Genomic DNA, 25701 nt, shown 5'->3' with positions numbered 1-25701 from the left:
ATGATACTAACGTATTACAAAAAATACTAGCAGAAAATAAAACTAAATCAAAAATATTTCAAAAAGGTGTCATTTGTTTTTTTTCCTAAGTAAACTTTCACCAAATTGATGGTTTTAAGTTGGAAATCTGATAGTAAATTAATATCACGTATACAGTATCTACCAATAAGTATTTGGACACCTGTGATAGAAAAGCAAAACTAACTTTATTCAAAATCAATAGTTGGTAGAGCCTCCACGAGAGGCAATTACAGCGTGAACCCTCCGGGGCATACTTTCCACAAGTCCTTGTGTGACGGCTAGTGGTATTTTCTTCCACTCGGCTTAGAGAAGACATGTCAGTTCCTTCACAGATTTTGGACGGGTAGGGCACCCCTTAATCCGGCGATCCAACTTGTCCCAGAGGTTCTCGATAGGGTTCAGGTCTGGGCTCTGGGCAGGCCAGTCCATTCGATGAACCCCATTGGCACCATACCAAGCCCTTGGTTAACCTCGCAGTATGACAGCTGGCATTGTCGTCCTGGAAGTAACAGGGGTCCACCCCGTAAAACTGCCACAACGTAGGAAGCAGATTGTCATCCAAAATAGTGCAGTAGGCATCGGCGTTGAGCTTACCATGAATGGGGACCAAGGGTCCCAGTCCATACCAGGAGAAACACCCCCAGACCATAATTCCACCTCCGCCAAACTTGACTGTTGGCACAATGCATTCTGGCAGGAGACGTTCTCCAGGCAGACGCCAGACCCAGACCCTGCCATCCGAACGGTAGAGGGTGAACCTTGATTCGTCGCTCCAAAGAACCCGTTTCCACTGATCTACGGTCCAATTTCGATGTGCTTTGCACCACATTAACTGAGCAACGCGGTTGGGCTTTGTGATCAAAGGCTTATGGGCAGCAGCACGACCATGAAAACCAATCAGATGTGCTTCCTTACGGATGGTATTCATTGAAACAATACTCCCGGATGCCTGTTGAAACTCCTCGCGGATGAGGGCCATCGATTGGGTGCGGTTCTTCCGAATTTCTCTGGACAGCACCCGTCGGTCTCTATCTCCCAGTTTCGTTGGTCTGCCGACTCGGGGCAAATTCCGACAATCACAGCTCACCTTCCACTTCTTAATCACATAGGCCACTGTCAATTTTGGGTACTTCAGCTCGCTAGATATGTCCCTTAAGGATCGGTCATTTTTGTGATACCCGATAATTATACCTTTCTCAAAATCAGAGAGCTCCGAACTGCGCGGCGTCTTGCATGCGACTAATGCCGATGTTGTTTCCTACACGATATATACCGGCGGAGGGCGTGACGTATCTCAGGACCGCAGATATCGTCATTTGCATAGGTGTCCAAATACTTATTGGTAGATAGTGTATAACTGTTTAAATATAAACACGGTTTTCAGTTTTTTAGTTTGTCATAAATGTTATTTCTACTCCACATCTTATTTTTCATGTATGATTATGAAGCAGGTACTGTATTTAGTACAGTGATTGTCCAAAACCCTGCCGGATCTCTCCAAACACTTTTCTTTAAAAAATATATTATATTGAAGGTACCAAATACGCATAGTCACAGTTATAATCATTGCATTATTATGAAACTCAACATAAATATTATTTTTTATTAGATAGCAATATAATGATGTGAATATATATCAATGGTGTAGTGTTTATTTGATGCAAATTGTTCTGTTTTGACTTTTCAAACTTTTTTTTAAAATTTTAAACAGATCTTTCCATTTTACATTCTCAATTTTTAAAAACTAATTATAAATAAAGGAAAATATATCTGAAGAAAATGAGGCCACTATGTAGCACCTACTCATGACTAACAAAACACAATTTCACAAACACTGATTACGCCTATATTATGATAAAAGACTTCAAGACCCAAAGTTTTTGTTAAATTTAAATTGCTTCGGTTATGAGGCTAGGAGCTAATATTTTACCAAATAAATTCAAGCTATATTTACAATTCTATCACTCAATACTATCAATACAATACAATTGTACAATTCATACAATTACAATTCTATCATTCAATACGAAAAACACTGGAAGAAGACTTATCAAAAGACTGTCTTTAACACATTGTTTTTTTTTTATTTTCATGTCGCCCAAATTATGCATCAATTGAAAGAATATTTTAAAATTTTGTTATCTTAGAAATCATTTTGGCACAGATAGGGCAGCTAAATTAGTTATGTGTTATATCGAGTGTTAAAAGGTGCAGCTGCGCTTGATTATTAGTGCTCGATTATTACGTACGTTTAATTTCATTCTGTAGTCATATCTATTGTTTTTTTCTGATTTCCATGCAACAACTTTTCATCTCATTCTTGTATCTTTCATGTTTTCATAAATCTTATATCTAACCTCAAGACAGTTCGGTTTCAATTGTTTGATAACCTGATATCAGTCATATAACCCTTTGCACATACTGTTTTGAATTTCAAAATTTTATATTTAATGTAATTTTAATATTATAATATAATTTATATAATATAAAGTTTATTATTTGATTATAGAAGTTACCTCTTCATCAAATTGCAAAGTTTTTCACTTAGTTATAAATATGAGGTTTTGGACAGATTAGGACAGTACGATTTTATATTTTACCGTACTATCCAAAATCTTGCCAACTCTGGTAAATATTGTTTATGCCTATTCATGCCTTAAAAATACAGAAGACAACTGAATGCTATTGGGTAGCATCAGAATCACCAAACTTAGAATAGGCCTATGTATCCAACTGCTTTGTAATGCAAACTGTTGTTTCACCTATTTGCACCATAATTTTGAATGATGAATGCCAGTTACTGTCCAAGACCGTGAAGAGTAATAAATACAAAATTATTTTTTTTCAACCAGCAGAAGTTTTTAATGACTACTATACTTATTGAACCCTCAAACTAACACATGAAAAACTAATAAATCAAATGGTCCACATACACCCCGTCCCCAAATAACCTTTAAAGCGATATAATTTCAGCTTTGGCAGAATCATTAATTGTAATCTCCAACGTTTGTAATATTTGGCAATATATCAAGGATTCCCTGCTCAATTAAACTCAATTACATAAATTTTGTTGATAGAATTTGTGGTAAAAAGTAGGACAAGGAGGACATTTTACTGAAAAGTAGGACGAGTGGGAGCCCTGAAAATGGGTGCTTGTTGCACACCTCTAACCAGTTTAATTTCTGACCTCGCAGCAAAAAATCATGGCTCTTAATTAATATTCTTGTACTGAAATAGGTATTCTACTACCTCTCTAATATTTGGTCTAACTTTTTGAAACACCCTGTTTTCAAATAAAAAAAAACATTCAGAAAGTGACAAAAAATTTATAAAATGAAAAATAATTTACACTCTTCATGTTTCCTCTTCGTTTCCAACCCTTTGCATATACTGTTTTGAATTTCAAAATTTTATTATATTTAATAATATAATGTAATTAATAATATAATGTAATTAATAATATAATGTAATTAATAATATAATGTAATTTATATAATATAAAGTTTAATTGATTATAGAAGTTACCTCTTTATCAAATTGCAAAGTTTTTCACTTATAGTTATAAATAGGAGGTTTTGGACAGTACGGTAAAAACCACGGTATTTACCGTGGCTTTTACCGTATTGTCCAAAACCTTGCCCAACCCTGCTTTCTAGTTACAGATCTAGTCCAGAATATTAGCCCGAGGGCCTCCGGTCGTTTGTTTTTCCTGCCATATTTTGCTCAAATGCTTCACATCTGTTTTACAGGATCACAGGAGCTAAGATTCTGTAAGCTGGGTTGCGTCAAATTTGGTGATTACTTTTTTGCCACCAAATAATAACCTTGGCGCTTTAGCTTTTTTGAGATTTTTCTTTGGCGACAATGCTTCAAGTCAGCATACTATCCTTATTTATTGTCCGGGGCTGTGAGCGGTTCTATCTATCTATCCTTATCTATTTTAGCACCTTTTGTTTCTTATTATCACCAGCATTCTAGGCAAGGCAGCAACTAGACAGTTAGTCAGCCGACCAAGCATACATTTTGAACTGTAATGTTGAAAATGAGGTTAAATGGTTGAATAAATTCTATTCTCTCGTTGGATCTATAGACCCACTGATCAAACTTTTTAATGATAAATGACTGAAAAATATGATCATTTGTTTGGAAATTCCTGAAATATAACCCAGTAGCTCGAAAATGCTCATAATATGACTTGTCATAAAAATCATAGCCCTATTGATCACTTTAAACAGCGTGCACTGTATATAGATGATTAAATTGGAGTTTATATCAGTTGTGTTTCTGACTGGTTTTTTTTCCCTTCTAGTATCAAGGAGAAAATCAGCTTTTTACATTTTGTCGAAAGGATTAGAAATCACTACGAATGCTTAATTTTGTATGATGGAATGTTATTTGAGGCCTGAACTCAATGTTTTCATCATTTTTTTTTCTCCTTGTTCTAGCCATGCAGGTAACATTGTCCTCAAAATGCCACGATGGCATACAACATATCTACAATCACAAAAGCGAAGTTTTGAAATGTGATATGGATATCTCCGTCTTCGTACCATCGCATGAAGATGGTGAAAAGATGTCTGTCTTGTACTATCTCTCAGGTAAGCCTGTTTATTATCTATCTCCTCTCTTTGTTTTCCGGAATTAGCCCCAAAAAATAATGCTAAATTATTCTTCCTCTCATACTGTTAATCACAATGGAATGGCTGAAAGTATGTTGAGTTGTTAGTTATTTATACAATATTGTTTGGCTGAGGCCTATACAAGAGAATGTGGTGGTGAAATATATAACAGAAATGACTATGTAGGTTATAAATAAAATCGGAAACTGTTGTATTATCAATGATGTTTGATGGGAGGTTGTTCCAATCGGTTATTGTTCAAGAGAAGAAACTCTTTCTCTCTCTCTAAATTTGAAACAATCTGGGAATGCAACGATAGGTTTCTAATTTGGGAATGATTGATTCCATTGGAAAAGTGGGAAGGTTTTGGACTAGAATATGAGAAATATCGATATGAAGAAGGCTGTAGAGGGTTTTGAAAAAGAAAGTTAATCGGGAGATGTGTCTATGAATAGAAAGTGGTTGGATATTGAATTCACGCTTAAGTTCAGTAATGGTGGTAGAGGATTACCCATAGGCGGAGATAGACTTGGAAGTCGGGGGGGGGGGCCCACGATGATGATGATGTCAATTCATATGTACATTAGATCAGTCCACTCCACCTTTGATGCTGGGGGGGGGGGGCATATCTCCGCCCATGGGATTACCAGCAGTTTAAAATGAAATTGGCAAACTTATTTTAAATGGATTCTAAGTTGTCTATATCATAGGCGGAGATAGACTTGGAAGTCTAGGGGGGGGGGGGCACGATGATGATGATGCCAATTCATAGGCTATATACAAAAACATTAAATTAGTCGACTCCACCATTGACGCTGGGGGGGGGGGGCACGCCCCCGTATCTCAGCCCATGGTCTATATATTTGAGAGAGTATGGGGGGTGGGTGTCCCATATTTCACAGGCATATAAGAGTACTGGAAGGATACATAGTCTGGAAGCAGAAATGTTGGAGGTGACGGATGGAGTTTTTAAAATTTTACTTAGAAAAATAACGTTTTTGGAGACACTTATGAAAGACTTGATTAATATGATGGTTCTAACAGAGGTTGGCAGAAATTATTACACCCAGATATTTATAACGAGAAACCTCAGTGATTATAGAATTGTTGATAGAGTAGAAAAATTCAAGGGTGAGTCTTTTGCAAGAGAGTGTTACAAAAAGTTTTTGAGGAGTTAGGAGTTTATAATGTTGAAGTTATGTTGAGATTCTAGGTAAGTGAGATTTGCGTACTGATACAATCAACCGCAAAGAGTCTGATATGACAACTAATGGAATTAGATAGGTCATTTATGTAAATCAAAAATAATAACGGTGAGGGGACAGAACCATGGGGTGTGCCAGACCTAGAGGAATGGAGAGTTCTGACCCTTAAAGTAGACTTCAAGTAACTAACCTTGTAACTGACAGCAGTTGGTGAGGAAGGCTTCCACTCATTTAAGTAGTTTAATACATAGGCCGAAAAAGGTTTTGGAGGTCAAGAACAAATTATGGGGCAGCCTGTCAAAAACTTTAGAATAATCCAAGAAAATTATATCAGTTTGCAGGATTTTGTTAATACTTCTAGATAAATCGTGTATGAATATGAATGTTTCTATTGTGAGATAACTTACACTAGGGCAGCGGTTCTCAACCTGTGCTCCATGGAACCCTTGGGGCTCTCACTCTCCAGGGGCTCAGCGGCCGCTCGGGGAAAATAAAAAAACTATAATTAAAAAAAAATTATTATAAATATTTTTAAATAGTGAAAACAAATCAGTAACTATGATGGATAATTAAAAAATGGGCCTACGGGCGCTCCACCATAGAATATTTTTACTAAAAAGGGCTCTGCGAGTCAAAAAAGGTTGAGAACCGCTGCACTAGGAGATTCTTTTCACTTATCCCAAATTGGAAAACAGCAAAAGGAATAGATGCAAGCCAATTTTTCACAATAAATAAAACGTTTATTCACATTAACAAATTTAAAAATTACACTGTCAATCAATTACTTCAGCATATCATTTTTCATAATTAAATAGTTTAACATTTTCTGTAAAGAAATCTTTTCACAATCGATGCGAACTTGCGACAAAAAATATTCAAGTCTCTCTTACCCAGAGATTGCACTCCAATTTAATTTATCTGGCTCCCAGACTCAGGTTATTGGCAAAATCTAGTTCCTTTTAAAGTTAAAATGGGTTCCTCTCAAAAAGAAAATGAAGTTGGGTTTTCCACTCGTTTACAGTTACCATGTTCAATCTAAAGATTCACTGACAAAAAAAGCTTAATTCAACAATGTTTGGTTATATTCATTGCTAAATATTCTACTCGTAGAGAAAAGTTGCAAAGAAACCGATCAACACTGAGGAATTATCAAATTTAAAACAAATGTAATTAAGTTAGGCACACATTTATATATTTACTAAATAGTTGTATATCAGTCTACATATAAATTCTCTTTATGATTGATTTTTTATTTCAGAAAGCCTCAGTTCTTTCAATAATATCTTCTGATTAAAGCAAATAATTCTGATGTGTGACCATCTTTTAATACATATAAATCTTTTTTGAGCGATTTTCTGGTGGAATGATTTTGTTTTCTGTCTCTGAATGGTCCACAACTCTGGTCCACCACCATTTAACTACCACATATTTCACAACTGAATATTGGGAGCTTTATCAGATTCCGTAGTGATGAAACCTAACAATGCATTGTGAGTGTCCTGTGTTCAGTAGGTGGTGCTATATCAACCCTCCAAATCGCTAATGTGTGGATTTGCAATTTAATCTATATTTTTGTTGTAAGTCTGTTGATCAGCATGGCAGGCGCGGTTCAAGAAAAATCTCCAGCCATGCAGGACTTGATTTTGGTGCACTTCCTGCCCACCCCATCCCAATTTTTCACTAGCCCAACAATTCATAAATTTTTTTTTTCTCTTTTCATCTCAGGTTTGGGGCGCCTCTTCAAGGGGTAGACAGAAATATTTTCCTTTCATTTTTTTTAAAAATCAATTTTTTTCACCCCTTGGATTTGGTGCCTCTTCCTAAAACAGCACCCAGTGTGATGGCATGGCCCAAGAGTTGCCTTTGCGTCATGGCAACAGAGTGTAACATGTCTTTGTTGGATGCTTGCCTGACCTTTTGACCTTATGTAACAACAATAATAAGGCATATATTATATTTATTTTGAGTTTATGCTATGTCTGCATAATGTTGTGCATGTTGTTTACAATAAGCAATTTCTGTTGACCAAAAACAATTTTAGGTTTTTCTACTTACGGACATTCCCAGTATCAACGTGTCATGAACTACTCTGTTGGGAAAGGAAACTGTTTTCCAAGGTTGCTGGTTGGAACATTGATGTCAATGGGGGTGCATGTGCATTACTCCTCATTTGCATGTTCAGTGAAGTGATTTAGAAGCTGTATATATAATCATGGCCGTGCTCCAATATGGCACTTCATTCGCAAGCAGCAATAAATTCGCAAGTTGACTGAACAGTTCCACTGGTCTGACACTCTCCTTATGGAACTTGCTGCCAATCTCTGTCCTTCAAAAGAATGCTATTCAAAACCGCCAAATGCTCATGACAAAAAGCCATTAAGGATTGTTTTCAATCATGCTACCATCATCAGGGGACCCTCCCCATCCCTGGTTTTAAAAAATACAATGGAAATGGACAAACAAGGTGAAATATATATGTATGTTATAGTGAACCATCTACAGACCCAATAAAAAATTCACTATAACCCAAAGTTCACTATATCCAAATTTGCTGAAACATTGTTTCTTAGCATTTGATGGTAGTTTTATTGGAAACACTCACTGCGATAACACACACAGAATTTACTAATAAATTATTAATCACTTAAATAGACAAATATTAGAAAGGAAAATTTTTTGAAGCAGTATTACTTACTGTAATTTTTACATCCTTGGAAAAAGTTTATTATTTTTGATTGAATGCATTTCAATTTTGAGTAAAGCTCATCAATTTTCTTATTGACGATTAGGAAAGAGTCCAAAGTTTTTTGTCCTTATTTTCTGTGGAAAAAAAAAAGTATTCAGAATGTTTGCGCAGCTACTTTCACTTCAGGGACTAATGCAGCTTCTTTGCTCAGGGTCGGAACTAGAAGGGTGGGGGGGGGGGGAGTTTTAGGTAAGAACAAAGAACACTGTTATAGAATTATTAGATTTTAAAGTTGTGAGAGGCAGCAAAAATTCTGGTTACGACCCTGTCTTTGCTCCATCCAGATTTTTTTTTCATGAGCAGCTGCGATTTTTCCAAATGTTGGAAACTGTAGATTTCAATAAGGAAAATTCCTTGCATATTGCCGATTGATTGGCTTCATCTTCAATAAGTTTGATTATTTTTATTTTATCATCAATTGAAAATGCTTTTCTCTTTTTGGAATTCAACATTTTTACAGAGTTTTTTTAAAGATACTGCTGAGATTAGAGGTGTAAAATTCTTGAGAATAATCTTTTGAAGAATATTCTTATCAAGGAGAATATTTGAGAATATTATCTGGAAAGACTACTACTGTAAATAACATGAGAATATTCTTATTCTTAATGAGAATATTCTTCTGTTATTTATAATATAATTATATATAATACCTTCAGGGTTGTTTGGTTTAAACCAACTGGTTTTTTTCAAAAAATCAGATAAAAGTTGCCTAAATACCTTTTTTTTTCCTTGAAAAATATCACATTTGTTCATTATTAGCCAAAATGTTTCATTTTTACCACATTTTATATCCTTGGGGTACATTCTGATGGTATATCTTTAAATGACATAAGATTTTATAAGTGGTTTTTTTCAAAAAGTCTCATAAAAGTGGCCAGAATATATATATATTTTTCATATGAAGTATCTTTAATCTTGAAGTCATTTAAAGTTATATATAAAAGCCAAAATTTCTCATTCCTACAACATTTTCTAACCTTTGGCTACATTCTGACGCTCTCTCTATCTTAAGCAAATTCATGAATAAGGATTGCATCACACATCTAAATGTAGTGGTGTATTATCTCACATGGTTTCTTTTTCCCTTCACAAAGAAACAGCTACAGTAGTGACACCATCATGCTAGGGGCAGGTGGTCCTATAATCCAATAAAGACACCAGCTGTCCTTAAAGTACAAAGACTAGTGTACTAGTGGTTACATTACCTCACATACATTTTCATTTTCTTTCCCATAAGAAGTAGCACATCTCCTACTGTATATCTCCCAGTCTTAATATTCAATAGTTGTTTTTTTTATACTTTCACACACACGCACACGCACACACACTGTTAAGCCCAGTTAATCAAGGTTCTACTGTATAGTAGTAACAGATTTATGAAAAATAATCAGCTATATACAGGGTGATTATAATTAAAGTTTTGATTCCAAAACTATACAATAAGTACTGATCGGAATGACTTGAAAATTTGCATGGATACTCCTGAAGCAATGAAAGTTTCTTTCGCAAAAGAAAAAAGTACAAAATGTGCAAGTAGATGATGCTGTACTTGGCCAGCAGTATAATCTATTTTGTGCAACCACATTATTTCGGCACATCCACAGCATCAGTGTGCGGATAGAACTTCTATCAAGATGCACATTGCAATACCAGCAAAGCAGCTGCTGAAGACTTATTTTGACAGGATGCACCTTAACCCTTGCAACTTCTGGCTGTGGGGGTACCTCAAAATGTTATAAACAGTGGTCAGATTGCAAACTTTGGTGAATTGCAATCTCCAGCACATTCCCTATATGTTAGAAGTTCCTCATTCCTCAGGAATATGAACGGGGGAAAGGGGGTGCGTTTGGTTTAATAAAGCTGAATTGCAAGCACATCCACATTATGACCATGGCATACTCCGATTCTGTTGTTGAACAAGAATTTTTGTGCTTTCAACCTCATAGTCAGAACACGCGGAGGACAACATATTTAAAATTTTTTGAGTAAGTCGTAGTTATTTGTTCAATTACTGCATTTTTTTTTTGTGATGCTTCCGTGAATTATGGAGTCGTGCAATGCTATAATTAAGTTATAATTTTGCCATGACTGGCTGTCGTTTCCATTCTGCAAGCAAATTTCCCACATGTTAGATGATGTCATTAATTTTACATTTTCAAGTATTTTTTCCCCTTTATCAAATAAAATTGAATTTTTTCAGGAATATTCATGTCAATTTTCCAGTCATTCTGACAATCGTTCTTTTTTTACAGTGTTTTGAAATCAGAACCTTAGTTATAATCACCCTGTATGTCGTAAATCATTGCTAATTAATCTGCATTAAATGCATTATATTCACCTAATTTTTATTACTTTTTGTAAAATAGCTTCGTAATTAAGTATACTGAAAGTAACTGGAGAAAAACCTTTATACAAGGGGTGATCAAATGAAAAGGTACGAAACGACGTAAAAACGTGACAGTTAAATATTGCATATTCCGCCATGGGAGAACGTAGTGAGACATCTCGGGATGCGATTGGAGTCTCTGACTGGGATCGGAGCATGCGCAGGCACCCGCATGTGCAGGAGAGAGAGGAGAGGCTCTTATCAAAAGCCTCGTCCAAATGATGCGGCAGTCCGTATGAGGACAAGATGGCGTTTGTATTGCAAAATTCGACGATTGAGGAGCAGCGAGGTGTTATTCGATTTCTGACAGCGGAAGGTGAGAAACCGGCAGCTATTCATCGCCGGATGGTGACAGTTTATGGGGAGAAATGTGTCTCTGACAAGTCTGTCAGAAAATGGAGTGCCCGTTTTTGTGCAGGCCGTGAGAGTGTGGGTGATGACCCGAGACCAGGCCAGGCAAACACTGTCATCACGAGCGATCTCATCGACAAGGTGGACAACCTAGTGAGAAGTGATCAGCGTGTCACATTGCGAATATTGGCGGTGAAGGTGGATGTCAGCTATGGAACCGTGTGGAACCGTGTTCACGACAGGTTGCGATATCGGAAGGTGTGTGCCGCTTGGATTCCGAAGCAGCTCACCGACCAGCAAAAGGAACTACGTATGGGGCTAGCACTGCAACATCTGTTTCGGTATCAGGAAGACCCCGCTTTCATGGAGCGGATCGTCACAGGTGATGAGACCTGGTGCCATCACTACGAGCCAGAGACAAAGCGGGACAGCATGCAGTGGAAGCATGCGTCGTCACCTCCCCCTAAAAAGTTCAAAGCCGTGCCGTCAGCAGGCAAGGTGTTGCTCACCGTCTTTTTCGACGTTCAAGGTCCGCTACTTGTGGAATTCCTCAAGTACAGCAAAACCATTAACTCCGATGTGTACTGCGAGACACTCCGACGCCTACGCAGGTCCATCAAGAACAAAAGACTGGGGCTGCTCACGAAGGGTGTGGTTCTGCTCCATGATAACGCGTGTCCACACGTCTCCAAAGTCACACACATGGAACTGGCCAAGTTCAAGTGGGAGCCGTTGGACCATCCGCCCTACAGTCCGGACATGTCGCCCTGCGATTTCCATGTGTTTGGTCCACTGAAGAAACACCTGAAAGGGAAGCGCTTCAACTCGGACGACGTACTCAAGGACGCTGTGAAGGACTGGGTCTCGTCACGGCCACAGGAATTCTGGGAACAAGGAATCCTGCAGCTTGTTCATCAGTGGGATCGTTGTGCTCAGGCCTATGGTGTATATTTTGAATAAAGTCTACATTTGTACCCACCGTGTCATTTCGTACCTTTTCATTTGATCACCCCTTATATATTATATGATTAATAATAACATTAAAAGAGTTTTCAAACACATAGTAATCCATTGAGTTAAGCAAAAAATAATTAAATGGCAAAAGTTGGTTTTTGTTAAAATGTAATAAATATTTATTGATTAATTAGCATGGGAATAGTGTTAATTACATTAATAAACATTTTATTTTTGTTAATTATTGGAAGTTTGAATGATTTTTCAGAAATTTCATTGTTTTTAATGTTAATACTATTTAAAACAAAAAACCGGTTTAAACCAAAAAAACCCGGTTTTTTGGTTTTTTTCAAAAAAACTGGTTTTTTTACCAACCCTGACCTTAGAGCATATTCTCTGGAAGTACTACTTTCATAAATTACTGGGGAATATTCATATTGAAAATAATAAGAATTATTCTCAAGTTATTTATAGTTCTTCCAGAGCGATACAGAATTTAAGTGTATGAAGAGTGCAACAGTTCTGTATCTTCTTAGAACGAAGGTGATTATATAGGAATAGCTTCCTTTATTAATTGTGGTTTAATTTTTATGTTTTGAACTTGTTTCTGAAAATGTATCTGACTTTAAAATAATTTTTCACTGTTGAAAATATGTATAATATCTTTTAGATTTCTAACATCTTTACAACCAAACTATTAAAACCTCTCATCATGACCTGGAGAATATTCTGAGAATATTCTCAAACTAAAAGTTGTCATTAGAGGTGATTATGCTAAAAATTGTTTTCTTTTAAATGTTTCAGGCAATGAAAACTGATTTATATTTCACAATATAAACAAAATTAGTAAAAAAATTCATTATTTAAAAGAAAAATGAATATTCTTGATTATTCTCCAATTGTTACACCCCAGAGAATATTCTTGTTCTCCGAGTATATCTGGTTCGATCTGTGGGTCACCTATCACATTTTGTATATAATTTTTGAAAAAATAAACATTTCTGTCCATTCCATTATGGGAAGCATTTTTGCTGTTCAAAGGCAAAAAAAAAAAAAACTTCAAACTAAGATGTTAAATTATAAATTGCCAACCCATTGTCTATCTGAAATGGAAAGTTTTGATTTTAAAGTAGCTAAATATAGATGAAAAATAAATTCTTCTATGTGCTATTTCGGAAAAAAAAAAAAATCATGAAAAACTAACAAAACGACAGAAAAAAAGACAATTTTTCTTTTTCAAAACTGTCTTCTTTTCAGCATATGTGTAAGAAATAAGCTGATTTCATTATTTTAAGAGATAAAACAGCAGAAATAATATTTTTTAATGCAATATTCGTTTTTGTAACGGTGGATGAAATCCGTGACTTTCAGTCTTAAAACCAAAAAAAATATTATTACAAATTAAAAGTGGAAAATATTTATGAAATATTGAATTTCAAGTCATTGGCTATAATTTGAGGTCAATTTCATTTTGAAATTTCAACTTTTGAGTTTTTCAAAAATATGGAATGTACACTTTTTTGGGAATGACCCATATATCTTATATGTAAATGTGAAAGTATTTATGTATGCTCTTTATACAAATCCACACCGTTGATCACACTCAATTTTTTTTTAGGATTCTCTGTTAATGTGTGGAAGGATCCGTAAGCATATTCCTGCCAAAAAATATTTTTATCAAATTTTTTTCATTGCAGAAATTTCTCGAAAAAAAAACCCTTTCTTTTCACAATTTTTCCATGTTTCCAATCAGATGCAACAGTTTTTTTCCTAAATTTTTTCAACACAAAAGATGCACATTATAATGGGTTGCTTTTCTTATCTTCACTCTACCTCTACACAAAAATGTTTCCATACTCGTACAAAAATAAACAGACGCGGTAGCCCAGGTCGATAAGATAATTGCTTCAAGTACCAAAGGAGGTTTAGAGGTGTCACGAGTTCGATATCCGCTCCGTCCTTGTCAGAAAACTTTCCTGACATGGGTACAATAGAAACGCAGATAAGACCACAGAAAAAACTGCTACCGCAAGGAGTTCCCCCATCAAGGGGTTAGCTCACCAATCTCTCGATGAGTATAAAAAAAAACAAGCCTGCTGTTCGGAATTGACATTAAATTTTAGGTCCCGGTCTAATTAGCCCTCGTGTGCAGAAAATGATTGTGGTGCGACAAAAATGATCAATGATCAACAAAAATAAACCAAATCATAACCACTGTTCATTAGATCCACCCTTATATGAACAAAATTTATCAACATACTTACCAAAATGGTCTTTATGCATAATAACCACATATATCACATTCGTTATGACATGTAGCTGACATCCTTCTCTGTTATACCTTGTTATATATGTGTATAGCATGACGAAAATGAGTCTGATATCCACACGTTGAGGAAAAAGAAAAATTGAACTAAATATTTCTAACAAACCATTGAATGCATACGTTATTCAGTACTGGATGTTAATGTCTCTTTCAATCCAGGTTTGACTTGCACTGAGAAGAATTTCATAGAGAAGAGTGGTTTCCAAAAATATGCTGCAGATCACAGGATAATTGTAGTTGGACCAGATACAAGTCCTCGTAAGTTTACATTTGCTCGATCCTTGAATTTACCAGTTTCTTTGATCTTATTATTGAATAACTTCATTTGTTGGCTCAAAGGTTGATTTCTTTTAATAGCGGTAACAATGGTGTAGTGACACTGAAATAGAGCCAAAAAATGTTGTTTATACCACAGGTAAGTTAAATGCCCTCCCTCAGAGTAAATGAAATCGCCCTTCCCCCTCCATATGTGTGCACAGTGATGAAAGGAACAGCAGTTGTGAATGAGAAGGATACAGTCACAATGTTTTCAAAGCAAGAGTAGAAGCTGATTAAAAATTGAATGTGCTAGAGGCCTGATGACTGCCTTCAGAGCAAGACTCGAAAATGTGTCAGACATGCCTTGATCTGGTCATTCTCTAGTAAGTGACTGATAATTGTGTGACACAGACTATGTTTGTATTAGTTGAGATGCATCTAAACTCCATGATTCTTGCCCATGATGTAGAACTGGCGCCTTTGACTTTGCTTTTTATCCTGAAGAAGGCTTTTTAGCCTGAGAATGTGTGAAAAATTGCCTCACGATGGGTTCCACATGATTTGATGGAAATCCAGCAATGGTTGTGATATGGCGCTGTGCATACTCACTTGGAGCACCATAAACATGGAGAGTCCTTCTTACAGCATATCATTGCACTTAATGAGACCTGGGTTGAATCTTATGATAACAGTGAAAAACCACCACCACGGATATAACATATTTTCCTTGATTTTTTTGTTTCTGTTTCAATGGTGCTTTTGTAGGATTAGTGTTAATCACGTCCAACGTTCATCTGTTGTTCTATTTATATGTAATGTCGAAAAAAATATTTATTACATGTTTGACACTCCGACTTGCTCATTCACATTGTTGTTCATTAAACAAAGCATTTCCGTATTTTGCTTTTCCTGACTTTTTGTCATAAAAATATTTCATTAACGAAGCTTGCTTTTACTCCTAATCTTTCCTAGAACCAGGAACAAAGGTAATTTGCATAATTTATAAATTTTGTTATAATGAATATATCTCACATATTTGGAAAGTTAATTTTTTTTTCCATGAAATAAATTTTCATCGGCCCTGTATTTGTTGTCAAGGGGTATTTATAAGCCACTATTTGGATATTTTGTTGACAATTGGGAACATGTTTGGCAAGAACTTGGGGTTTTTCATATTAATTACCCCAATTCGGTTTCTCAATCAAATATGGTCACCCCTAATCATAAAGAAGTAAAAACTCCATGCACTTGCTAACCTTGGTTGCAATGACACCTGTGTTATAACAACATTGACATATTGATGGACCTGTAAAAACCAGCTTCACATGTCCAAGAGGAAATTTTAAAGCCATTCCTAAGGAGTGTGTGCATCCGGAAGTCCTAACAAATCTTTATTAAATGGTTGTAACAACAAAATTTTGTGGAATCTTCAATGCTGTTATAACTGAGTTTGCCTGTATTTGGAAAAAAAGGGAAAAAATCCTATAAGGTGACACCATTTCCAACAAGATGTCTGGATTTAATGGCAAGCTACAAGCACTGAGAGATTGGGGAGGTGCAAAATCAGATTGTAGCCAAAAAATACATTTCTATGTATAATTGTATTTCTAGACTACTGCCACATTCAAAAACTTCCGAGACTTATTTTATTACAGAAGAATGAATACAGATAGAACCTGTTTATTTGGTGTTTCCTTCAAAGTAACTACCCTGTGCAATTATGCACTTTTGCCGTTGTTCATACAGAGATATAAATGCAGAATTAATTTTTTTTTTGTCACACCCTCCAGTGCTTTCGTCGCTGCACTTCTTTGGAACCTGAGAATCGTTAAGCAAATTCTTTATCCTAGGGAAAAAGGGAAAAATCACATGGAGGCAGATCTGGGAAATAAGTTGATTGTAGAAGTATTGGAATGTGATGTATCAGATCACTTGTCAAAACAACACATTTCGACAAGTGATCTGATACTAGGAGGGATCTGTGAGCTGACACATTGCTGTGATGGAGTCGCCACCCATGACTTGGCCTTCCAAAGATCTGGTTGCTTGCGTCTCATGAATCATGTTTAAAGACTCGCAGGACCCTCCTGGTGTCAGATTACCTTTCAAAACACCACATTCTTATACTTTCACAACCAGCGCATTCCCTTGATTTTGCCCCACTTGACTTTTTCCTCTCGGATAAAGTATTTGCCTAAGGGGCAACGATTCTAAGGTTCCAAAGAAGTGCAGTCAGCGGGGACTGGAGGGTGTGACAAAAAAAGGAGTGCAATCCGCATTTGCATCTTTGTATGAACTATGGCAAAAATGCACAATTGCACAGGGCAATTACTTCAAAGGAAACATTAAATGAACAGGTTCCATCTGTATTCATTCTTCTGTAATAAAATAAGTCTCTGAACTTTTTGAATGTAGTAGTATTTCAAGCATTCCTGGCAGCACTCTAAAATGCCTCTGCATACTTTTTTTGAGAATTGCTAGATTTGCACATGTGTAAGGATGAATTTGGTAAATTAAAATAAATAATATTAATGCATATGATTTGAATTGTAGTAATATGGATTCTGTTATGAAGGTGGTTGTAACATTGAAGGTGAAGATGTTAATTGGGATCTGGGCACTGGCGCTGGTTTTTATGTCGATGCTACTGAAGCCAAGTGGAAAGAACACTATAGGATGTATTCGTACGTTACTAAAGAGGTATGGAAAGTTTTCTCCAGAAATGTATTTTTATGGTAACCGTTCTGAACATTGCGAAGGGTTGACAGAGTAATACTTTTTGCATCATGAATGTAAATGTGTCATTTTCAATCTTCTATATGTATTTTGCTATCTGAAATTTAGAATGAAGTGATTAGGTTAGAATAATATCCAGACACAAATGATGTTTCTTCCCTTCCCCACCCCGCCAATGACTGATAGCAAAATAGCTGTGTGTTCATTGTTTATTTTCATCATGTTCAGTATAGTTATAGCAAGCAAAAGAAGGATATTTCAGCAAAATTCGCTGCCTAATATAATTTCTTTGAGAAAAATGTGAAGACATAATTGAACTGGGAAATTGTTAGATGTAGACTGCACATACTTATTATATGTATCAAAGTATAGCGATATCAGTTTCATAAATTTCCTTAATAAACAACTATTTTTTTTCTTTAGTGATTTATGCCCTTCTTGATAATAATTTCGCTGCTAATGCTGATGTCATTATAATATTTTATGAATTTTCGTATGTTTTTGTACCATTGCAGTTGGTTGATTTGGTTGAGAAGAACTTCCCGGCTAATGGGAAGAAGTCTATATTCGGCCATAGGTATGTGTCTGCAGCTCTGTGATATTTTGGATGATGTGTTATATTTTTATGTTTTCACATACAGTAGAACCTCTTTAATCCAGACAGATCCATAATCTAGACATTTCTTCCTAGATTTTTTTCCTCTACCGGGAAATTTGCCTGTTTTTCTTCATCCAAATTCCATCTCAGCTTTTCTATTACATTGGCCATTTTCGATATTTTTGTACCACATTTTCGCTGATGTGTTTGTAGGTGCTCACTGCAGTTTTCAGGCTTCTAGGAAAGTGGAAACAATGCTGGCACCTGCATGTCTCAATGAATGTGATTAGTCAAAAGTGTCAGCTTCTGGCGAAAAGAAGTTTTCTTTCTTTCATTTCTCTGCGCTGTACAGTTAACCTTTATGTTTTAAAGCTCTATTGTTTCCTGTGTTTACTTACAGTGAATTTCCAAACATGCCGAAATAATGAATGCCAAATTTTTGTTGATCTGTATTTTGTGAAGGGTCAGTTTTTTGTCATAATTTTGTAAAGGGTCTGAAAAACAGACCCAAATTTTGGTTAGACAGACCTCTGGTTATGTTCTTCCAGCTCAGAGGTATATAACTTATATAGTGTAGGCAATCTAATCCAGACAAAAAAAAAAAAAATCTACAAAAGTGTCTTGAACAGTGCTAAGCAGACATGCTTCTTTTTTTCAACTGTGGATCCTCAGAAACAGTGCTGTCTTAGTCTTAACGTATCAGTCCACCTGGACATAGCTTAGGTTCCTCATGTACAAAGGGGCTTCTCATGACAGTGGGATTTGGTTATAATTTTCAAGAGCTAGTTATAAACTTATCTTTAAACTTTAGAGAGCTACTTATTAATGCTAATTGGAACGCTTGATTTTTGTGAATTGGAATGCTTGATTAAATGTGTTAGCTATTCATCTCGTGCATGCTCTAATGTCTATTATGTTTTATTTTTTAATAGCATGGGTGGACATGGTGCTCTCATATGTGCATTGAAAAATCCTGGGTTGTATCAAAGTGTCTCTGCTTTTGCACCTATCTGTAATCCAGTGAAATGTCTATGGGGCAATAAGTGCTTCAAAAGTTATCTCGGCGAAGACGATAGAACTTGGAAAGAGTATGATGCTTCTCATCTGGTGAAATCTTACAATGGACCGAAATTGGATATTTTAATTGATCAAGTGAGTTTTGTTTCATAATTTGGAAAAACTTTCCACTTCTTCATATTTAACCCCTTCATGTACGTTCATCAGCTACTCTGTCGTCTGCATGCTCCGGTTTGAAGGGGAGCGAAAGAAAACGAGAGAGAGAATGAAAAGAACATCGGCAAAACGCGCTGCGCACAACGCATTTGACTCCTCCAGAAGCAGTTGCCCAATCACGCCCGACGTAAAGCGTATTGCGCTCTGTAGGAAAACGGTCATGCTGCTTTTCTTATCGGTGAGTAGACGGCGTGTCGCGCTAGGCGAATTACGGAATTAAGTTGCGCGCAGCACAGGAAACTTTCTCCTATGAAACCCCGGCTTTATTCTTCAACAACCTGCGTGTATATCAATACAGTACAGTGTACAAAGTAGTAAAACCAGTTTTTCAAATTCGCGCGATCATGATACACGGTAAAAAGAAGAAACAAAAGAAAGGGAAAAGTTTGGGAGGTTTTTCTCTCTACTTTTTTCTTCTTAGAACTAGGAAAAAACGCGTCCCGGAGGACGCGTGAACAAAATTTTTACGCGTCCTTTTCCGAAATTCTGAGTATTTGATTGAACGCGTCAATGGCATCTCTGTGCATGTATATAGTAGAAAGATACAATACATAAAATGGGAGGGGGATCACTAACAAGAATATTAAAAAAATGGAGGGAAAAACTTTCGGTTCATAGGGCTACAATAAAGCTTCACAATGTTGGGGGGGGGGGGAACACAGAGAACGGAATTGAATCAATTTCACTGGCGTTTAGATGAAATATTTCATTAGTGAAATATTGTCTGAGGCTTTCATGGCCGGCGTTAAATGACTTGCAAACGGTTTCCGGGTTATTAAACCATGGTCCAGGAGATTTTCTTCCCGACGTTTTGCCCACATCTGTGGCAGGCATCATCTGAGGTTATTTGGACGAAAGTCTCCGCGGGAACGAGAAAGGCTTCGTACATCTACTGTCATCGACTTGTTCTCTCGACTTTATGGGCTCCCCAAGATACACAAAGTAGATGTACCGCTGAGTCCCATCGCCAGTGCAATAGGATCGGCTACTCACACTCTGGCCTAGCATCTAGCCACTCTACTTCAACCCCTTGTGGGCAACACTTCTTCGCACATCAGAGATTCATCACATTTCATCCAGAAAATAAAGGATCTCCCATTTTCTCCATCGACCCACATGGTCAGCTTCGATGTGGTGTCGCTCTTCACAAAAGTCCCTCTCAAGGACGTCATCTCACAAATCAACGACATGTTCCCACATGATATAGCGAACCTGTTTCGCCACTGCCTCACGTCATCCTATTTCATCTGGAATGACAGTATATATGAACAACTTGATGGTGTAGCAATGGGCAGCCCCCTCAGTCCGGTGGTGGCCAATTTATTCATGGAGCGATTTGAAGCTGAAGCCTTACGGTCTGCCCCACTAAGCCCTTTGGTATGGCTTCGTTACGTAGACGATACAGTTGGCAGCACGGGGACCTCGAACTACAAAAATTCATGGAACATCTCAACAGCGTTTACAATGGAAACTGAGAAAAATTCACAACTAGCGTTTCTGGATGTTCTGGTGAACAGAACTGACGACAACCGCTTAGGGCATAGTGTTTTTAGGAAACTGACGCATACTGACCGGTACCTCCACAAAAACTCCAACCACCATCCGAGACAGAAGAGAGGCGTGATAAAGACACTGGTAAACCGTATCTGTGAGCCGCAACATCTCGACACAGAACTGATCCATCTACGGAAGGCCCTCAAAGTTAACAGTTATTCGGTAAAAGAGTTTCAGAGAGCCATACGACCGCGCCTGGAAAATAACAACAATAGTAATGAAGGAAATCGGGAACCCCGAGCCAAAGCCTATTTACCTTACATCTGGAAGGTCACCGATCGAATCGGTAAAGTTTTGGAAAAGTTCAACATCAAGCCCATTTTCAAACCCACCAGAAACAAGCCAACAGCACAATCGCTACGCTCGGCAAAAGATCCGAGAGACCCGCTGTGCATGGCAGGTGTCTACAGGATTCCACGCTTGTGTGTAAAAGTATACATAGGAACTACAAAAAGAAGTACTGCTACAAGAATAAAGGAACACCAGAGGAGCTGCCGCCTGGGTAAAACGGAAAGTTCAGCCGTTGCAGAACATATGTGGGGAACCGGCCACAAAATTAAATTTGAAAAGACCGAGATAATATCGTCGGAGGTGCACTACCATGCTCGTCTTCATAGAGAAGCCATTGAAATATTCAAGCACCACAACATGAATCGAAAGGAGGAGACGATGAAGGTGCATCCCACTTGGGTCCCGGTACTTCAGCGGCGCATTGAGTCGAGATGTGCCCCCGATGAAATGCCAGAGAGAAAATGACCTCGACAGCCAGTCGTCGCCAGACACCACTTGCAGCCAATCGGCGCGCAACACATCCACACAAGCCAACCAATGCGGTTCTTCTGCGGCCGATCAAGTCTCAAATGCATATAGAGAACAAGTCGATGACAGTAGATGTACGAAGCCTTTCTCGCTTGCTGCGGAGACTTACGTCCAAATAACCTCAGATGATGCTGCCACAGATGTGGGCGAAACGTCAGGAAGAAAATCTCCTAGACCATGGCCTAATAACCCGGAAACCGTTTGCAAGTCATTTCATTAGTGATCACTAGAGCCCGGATTATATGCAAATGCATATGTGCATATGCTTTTGCATATTTTGACCTTTTTTAGCATTAATGCATATAAATGCATAAAATCAAAGAATTTTCAGTATAAGTGCATATTTTGAAGGTTTATTTAACTCACTCAATTTTTTTTTATAATTTTTAAAATAAATATTGTTCATATAAATAATATATTGTTCAAATAAATATTTTTATAATATCGATTTTTTTCCCGCAGGTGAAATTTAGTGAATTAATACATATTTATAAAGTATTTTACGAATATTAGCCGTTTTATTGTCGTGTTAAATTTTTTTTAGAAATAGTGTCGAAATTTTTTCTTACTGGTATTTTCGTTATTGAGCAACTACAACGAACTAAAAGTAGAAAAGATGCATTTTAAAAACACATCTGTGCTTTTTTTTGCATGGTAATTTTTTTAATGCATATTTTCTCATTTTTTGTACATACTTCGGAATTTTTGACTTTTTCAAGATTTCTAGTGCATATTCTGGAGTATTTAATGCATATTTTGGGATTTTCAGTGTATATTTTGGCATTTTAAGTGCACATTTTGGCATTTTAAGTGCACGTTTTGACATTTTAAGTGCACATTTTGACATTTTAAGTGCACATTTTGACATTTTAAGTGCACATTTTGTATTTTAAGTGCATATTTTTGTAGTTTTAAGTGCATATTTTTGCATTTTTCAGTGCATATTTGCATATTTTTAGAGCATATTTTGCCACTTTTTAGTGCATATAATCCGGGCTCTAGTGATCACAAAGGGGTTAACAAATGGTCGTTTTGGCATAACATCTAGAAAAATCTTATTTCTCAATGATTGGTTTGATACATATTCAATTGATTTCATGCACTCATAAAAATTCCTCTAAGAAATTTTTTAACAAATTGGTTTATATTCAGGAAGTTTGTTGTGTGTATATGTGTGACTGTATATGTTCGTGTTGTCAGAGTTATGTTTTTTTATGTGTTATACTGGTGCTGCTATCTGCCTTCTATATATTAAAGGAAAAATTGCAAATGCTTGAATCTTCATGTTTTGTTAGTATGGTGTTGATAGTTTGCCTGTTCTCTGTGGAGAATGGTGGCAGCATGTGACAGAGAATTCTGGGGTTGCCGAAATTGTTTTCTTATTAGATCATGATATGGTTAACCTATTACTTTTTTGTTGGTCAAACTATTTTTCACATTGTCTGTGCATCTGAAAAAAATAATAATGCTCTGTCAATGCAACATTAACGTAAATAATTTGTGCAGTGAGCCTAAGTGATATTTCTCCAACGTTGAAAATCATCTTCAGGTTCAGCAGTTGCCATCAACGATCATGCAAAAAAAAAGCAAATTTTGAAAGTAAATACTCTTCTTTCAATCTTTCAATAATATAACCACCTCTCAATTTTATGAACCTTAGACTTACAAACTAATCTTTTGGTTCCAAACAATATACTCTAGCCGAGCACAACTCAGGTCTATTGCCATGGGTAATTTACTACCTAGTGAGTTGTGCCAGAAGTGTAAGTATGTGTACCTAACAGTCTGAGTGCGTATCTAGTGTTGTGTATGGTTTTTAGTGCTGCCATCTATATCTCAGAAGTGAAGTGAGTGAAGTGTAATGACTGAATATTTGCTTACTGTTTGTAGGACTGTTGCTCTCTGTGGCGAGACTTTTTAACATGGAGATCGGCTCGCATTTGCGCCTTGAAGTTGGGAACCACAGAAAACCAACTTCAGCCGACCACCACTGTGGTGACGGCGGGGCTCAAATCCGGGACCCTGCGATATGAGTCAGTCACTATGATCAAGTGCCCAAGTGGCATGGTGGTAAGATGCTCGTCTACCATCATGAAGGTTGTTGTTAGGGTCCCGGGTTCGAACCCAAGGGAGGATGTAGATAAGAGATTTTCCCAAACAAACTCGAGGCGACCACAGATAGACAGCACCTTCACTTCCAACCCATCTCACTAATGGCAGTAAATTGCAATATAGCGATATGGCCAGAGTTGGTGTTTGGTGAAGTAGTAGTCACTATGATCACTTGACCACCACAGCGGCAAACCTTCAATTGTATGAATTGTATTTTCATATCTGTTTCTTTGTTAGGAACCATCGAGTTGATTCCGACTCTTGGTGACTCTATAGATCATGGCTCTCCAAGCTGGTCTGTAATTCACAGCATGCCTCAGTTGTGCTGGCTTCATTCCGATGCTTTGCAACACCTCCTTTATCCATCTGGTGCTTGGCCTGCTGTTTCCTTTCTTTTCTTCCAAGCATTGCCATTTTTTCTAGTGAACCTTCTTTTTCCGCATTTATGACCAAAGTAAGATAGTTTCTGTTTTTTAACTTGCTTCTAGAGAATAGTCAGCCTTGACTTCTACGGTAACCAATTTATTAGTCCTTTTAGCTGTCCATGGAATTTTAAGCATCCTCCTCCAGCACCAAAGTTCAAAGGAATCAATTATTTTTTTATCTGCTTTCCGTTTTTCATTCCTGTATAAGTTGATAAAAACAAGCGTCAGCTGTATAGTATAATTTGAAAGGTAGATTGACAGCATCAGTATCTGTAGGAGCTTTTTCTGAGTGCCCAGGTGTTATAACTCAAGTAACAACCCTCCTCCCTCTATTTCCAAGGCTCTATCGTTCAGTGCTTGGTCTTTGTACCCCATTCTGTGTCTAGGGTGACCATACAACCCGAATTTTACAGGACACTTTTTCTTTTAATTAATGCTTTCAATTTGTTTTTACCAAATTAATTTGATGTAATTCAATGGCATTAAGTTGATATTGAATTCATTTGAAGTATTAAATTAATGACTTAAAATTTTCAAGGGAAGCACAGTCCTTTTCGCCCTTTAGGAGCTGCCTCTGGTGGAGAGAATCTTTAACCTTATAATTAGGGTAAAGATTTCCATGATTTTGCATATTTTGCTATTTTTATACAATATAGCAGTAATTTTAAGGCATTTTTCATGATTTTCACAATTTAGCCCTTCAACCGTCGAAGATTTTGAAATTCTTTCCGTGTTTATATTCTCCTGTTTTCGAAAATTATTTCGAAAACGGGCAAGGACGTGTTGACGCGACCAAAAAATTCTCTCGAAAACGGGTGAGGACGCGTCCTGGTCAGACCAGTGCCTTCCCCTAGCTGCTTTGTCTGAGACTTGTCACCCATGCTGATTGACGAGCACCTCCCTCTGCATTCAGTAATGCTGATCTCATTGTAGGAAGCTCTTCACTGGCACATAATACAGCAAGCAGGCATGAATAAAGGACACTGTGTTCCCTATTATGTACTATAGTTATCTTGAATAGGGAAATCTCTGTGTGTGTGTGTGTGTGTGGGTGTGTTATTTTGAAATATGGTTATAAAACTGTGCATTTGAGAAAACTCGTTTTTTGAGGAGCACTTTTTTATAATATTCCCAAAGAACTTCGGAAACATCATAATATAATTGATTGCATTTGTTAAATACAGTAATAGATCTGACAAGTTCAAAATTTTAAACTTTTAAAATGAACTTTCTTTAGAAATTAAATATCAAGATTTCTTTCTCTAAAAATTATCATTTCTTGAATAATTGTAATAATATTTGTTGTAATACTTCTTTGATAATACTTCTTAAATTATTCTTGAGAGTTCGAGAATCAT

At 36.8% G+C, this 25701-nt stretch overlaps 1 protein-coding gene across 2 annotated transcripts in view; it reads left to right on the top strand.

Moving 5' to 3' along the window:
* Positions 1–25701, top strand: part of LOC149068453 (S-formylglutathione hydrolase) — a 45074-nt gene that overhangs the window by 5176 nt on the left and 14197 nt on the right. For both annotated transcript variants that reach the window (XM_089251541.1, XM_089251542.1), the window contains exons 2-6: positions 4467–4619; positions 14768–14866; positions 17442–17566; positions 18118–18179; positions 19133–19352. In XM_089251541.1, the coding sequence (XP_089107667.1) occupies positions 4467–4619; positions 14768–14866; positions 17442–17566; positions 18118–18179; positions 19133–19352 (659 nt within the window). The remainder of the gene's footprint in view (positions 1–4466; positions 4620–14767; positions 14867–17441; positions 17567–18117; positions 18180–19132; positions 19353–25701) is intronic.

The sequence above is a fragment of the Pholcus phalangioides genome, unplaced genomic scaffold (genome assembly GCF_987345545.1).
Source record: "Pholcus phalangioides strain wild (caught in Gottingen) unplaced genomic scaffold, Ppha-v1.0 ptg000027l_1, whole genome shotgun sequence".
Classification (NCBI taxonomy): Eukaryota; Metazoa; Arthropoda; class Arachnida; order Araneae; family Pholcidae; genus Pholcus; species Pholcus phalangioides.
The sequence above is the reverse complement of the archived record's forward strand: the minus strand, read 5'-3'. Positions and strand labels throughout refer to the sequence as shown.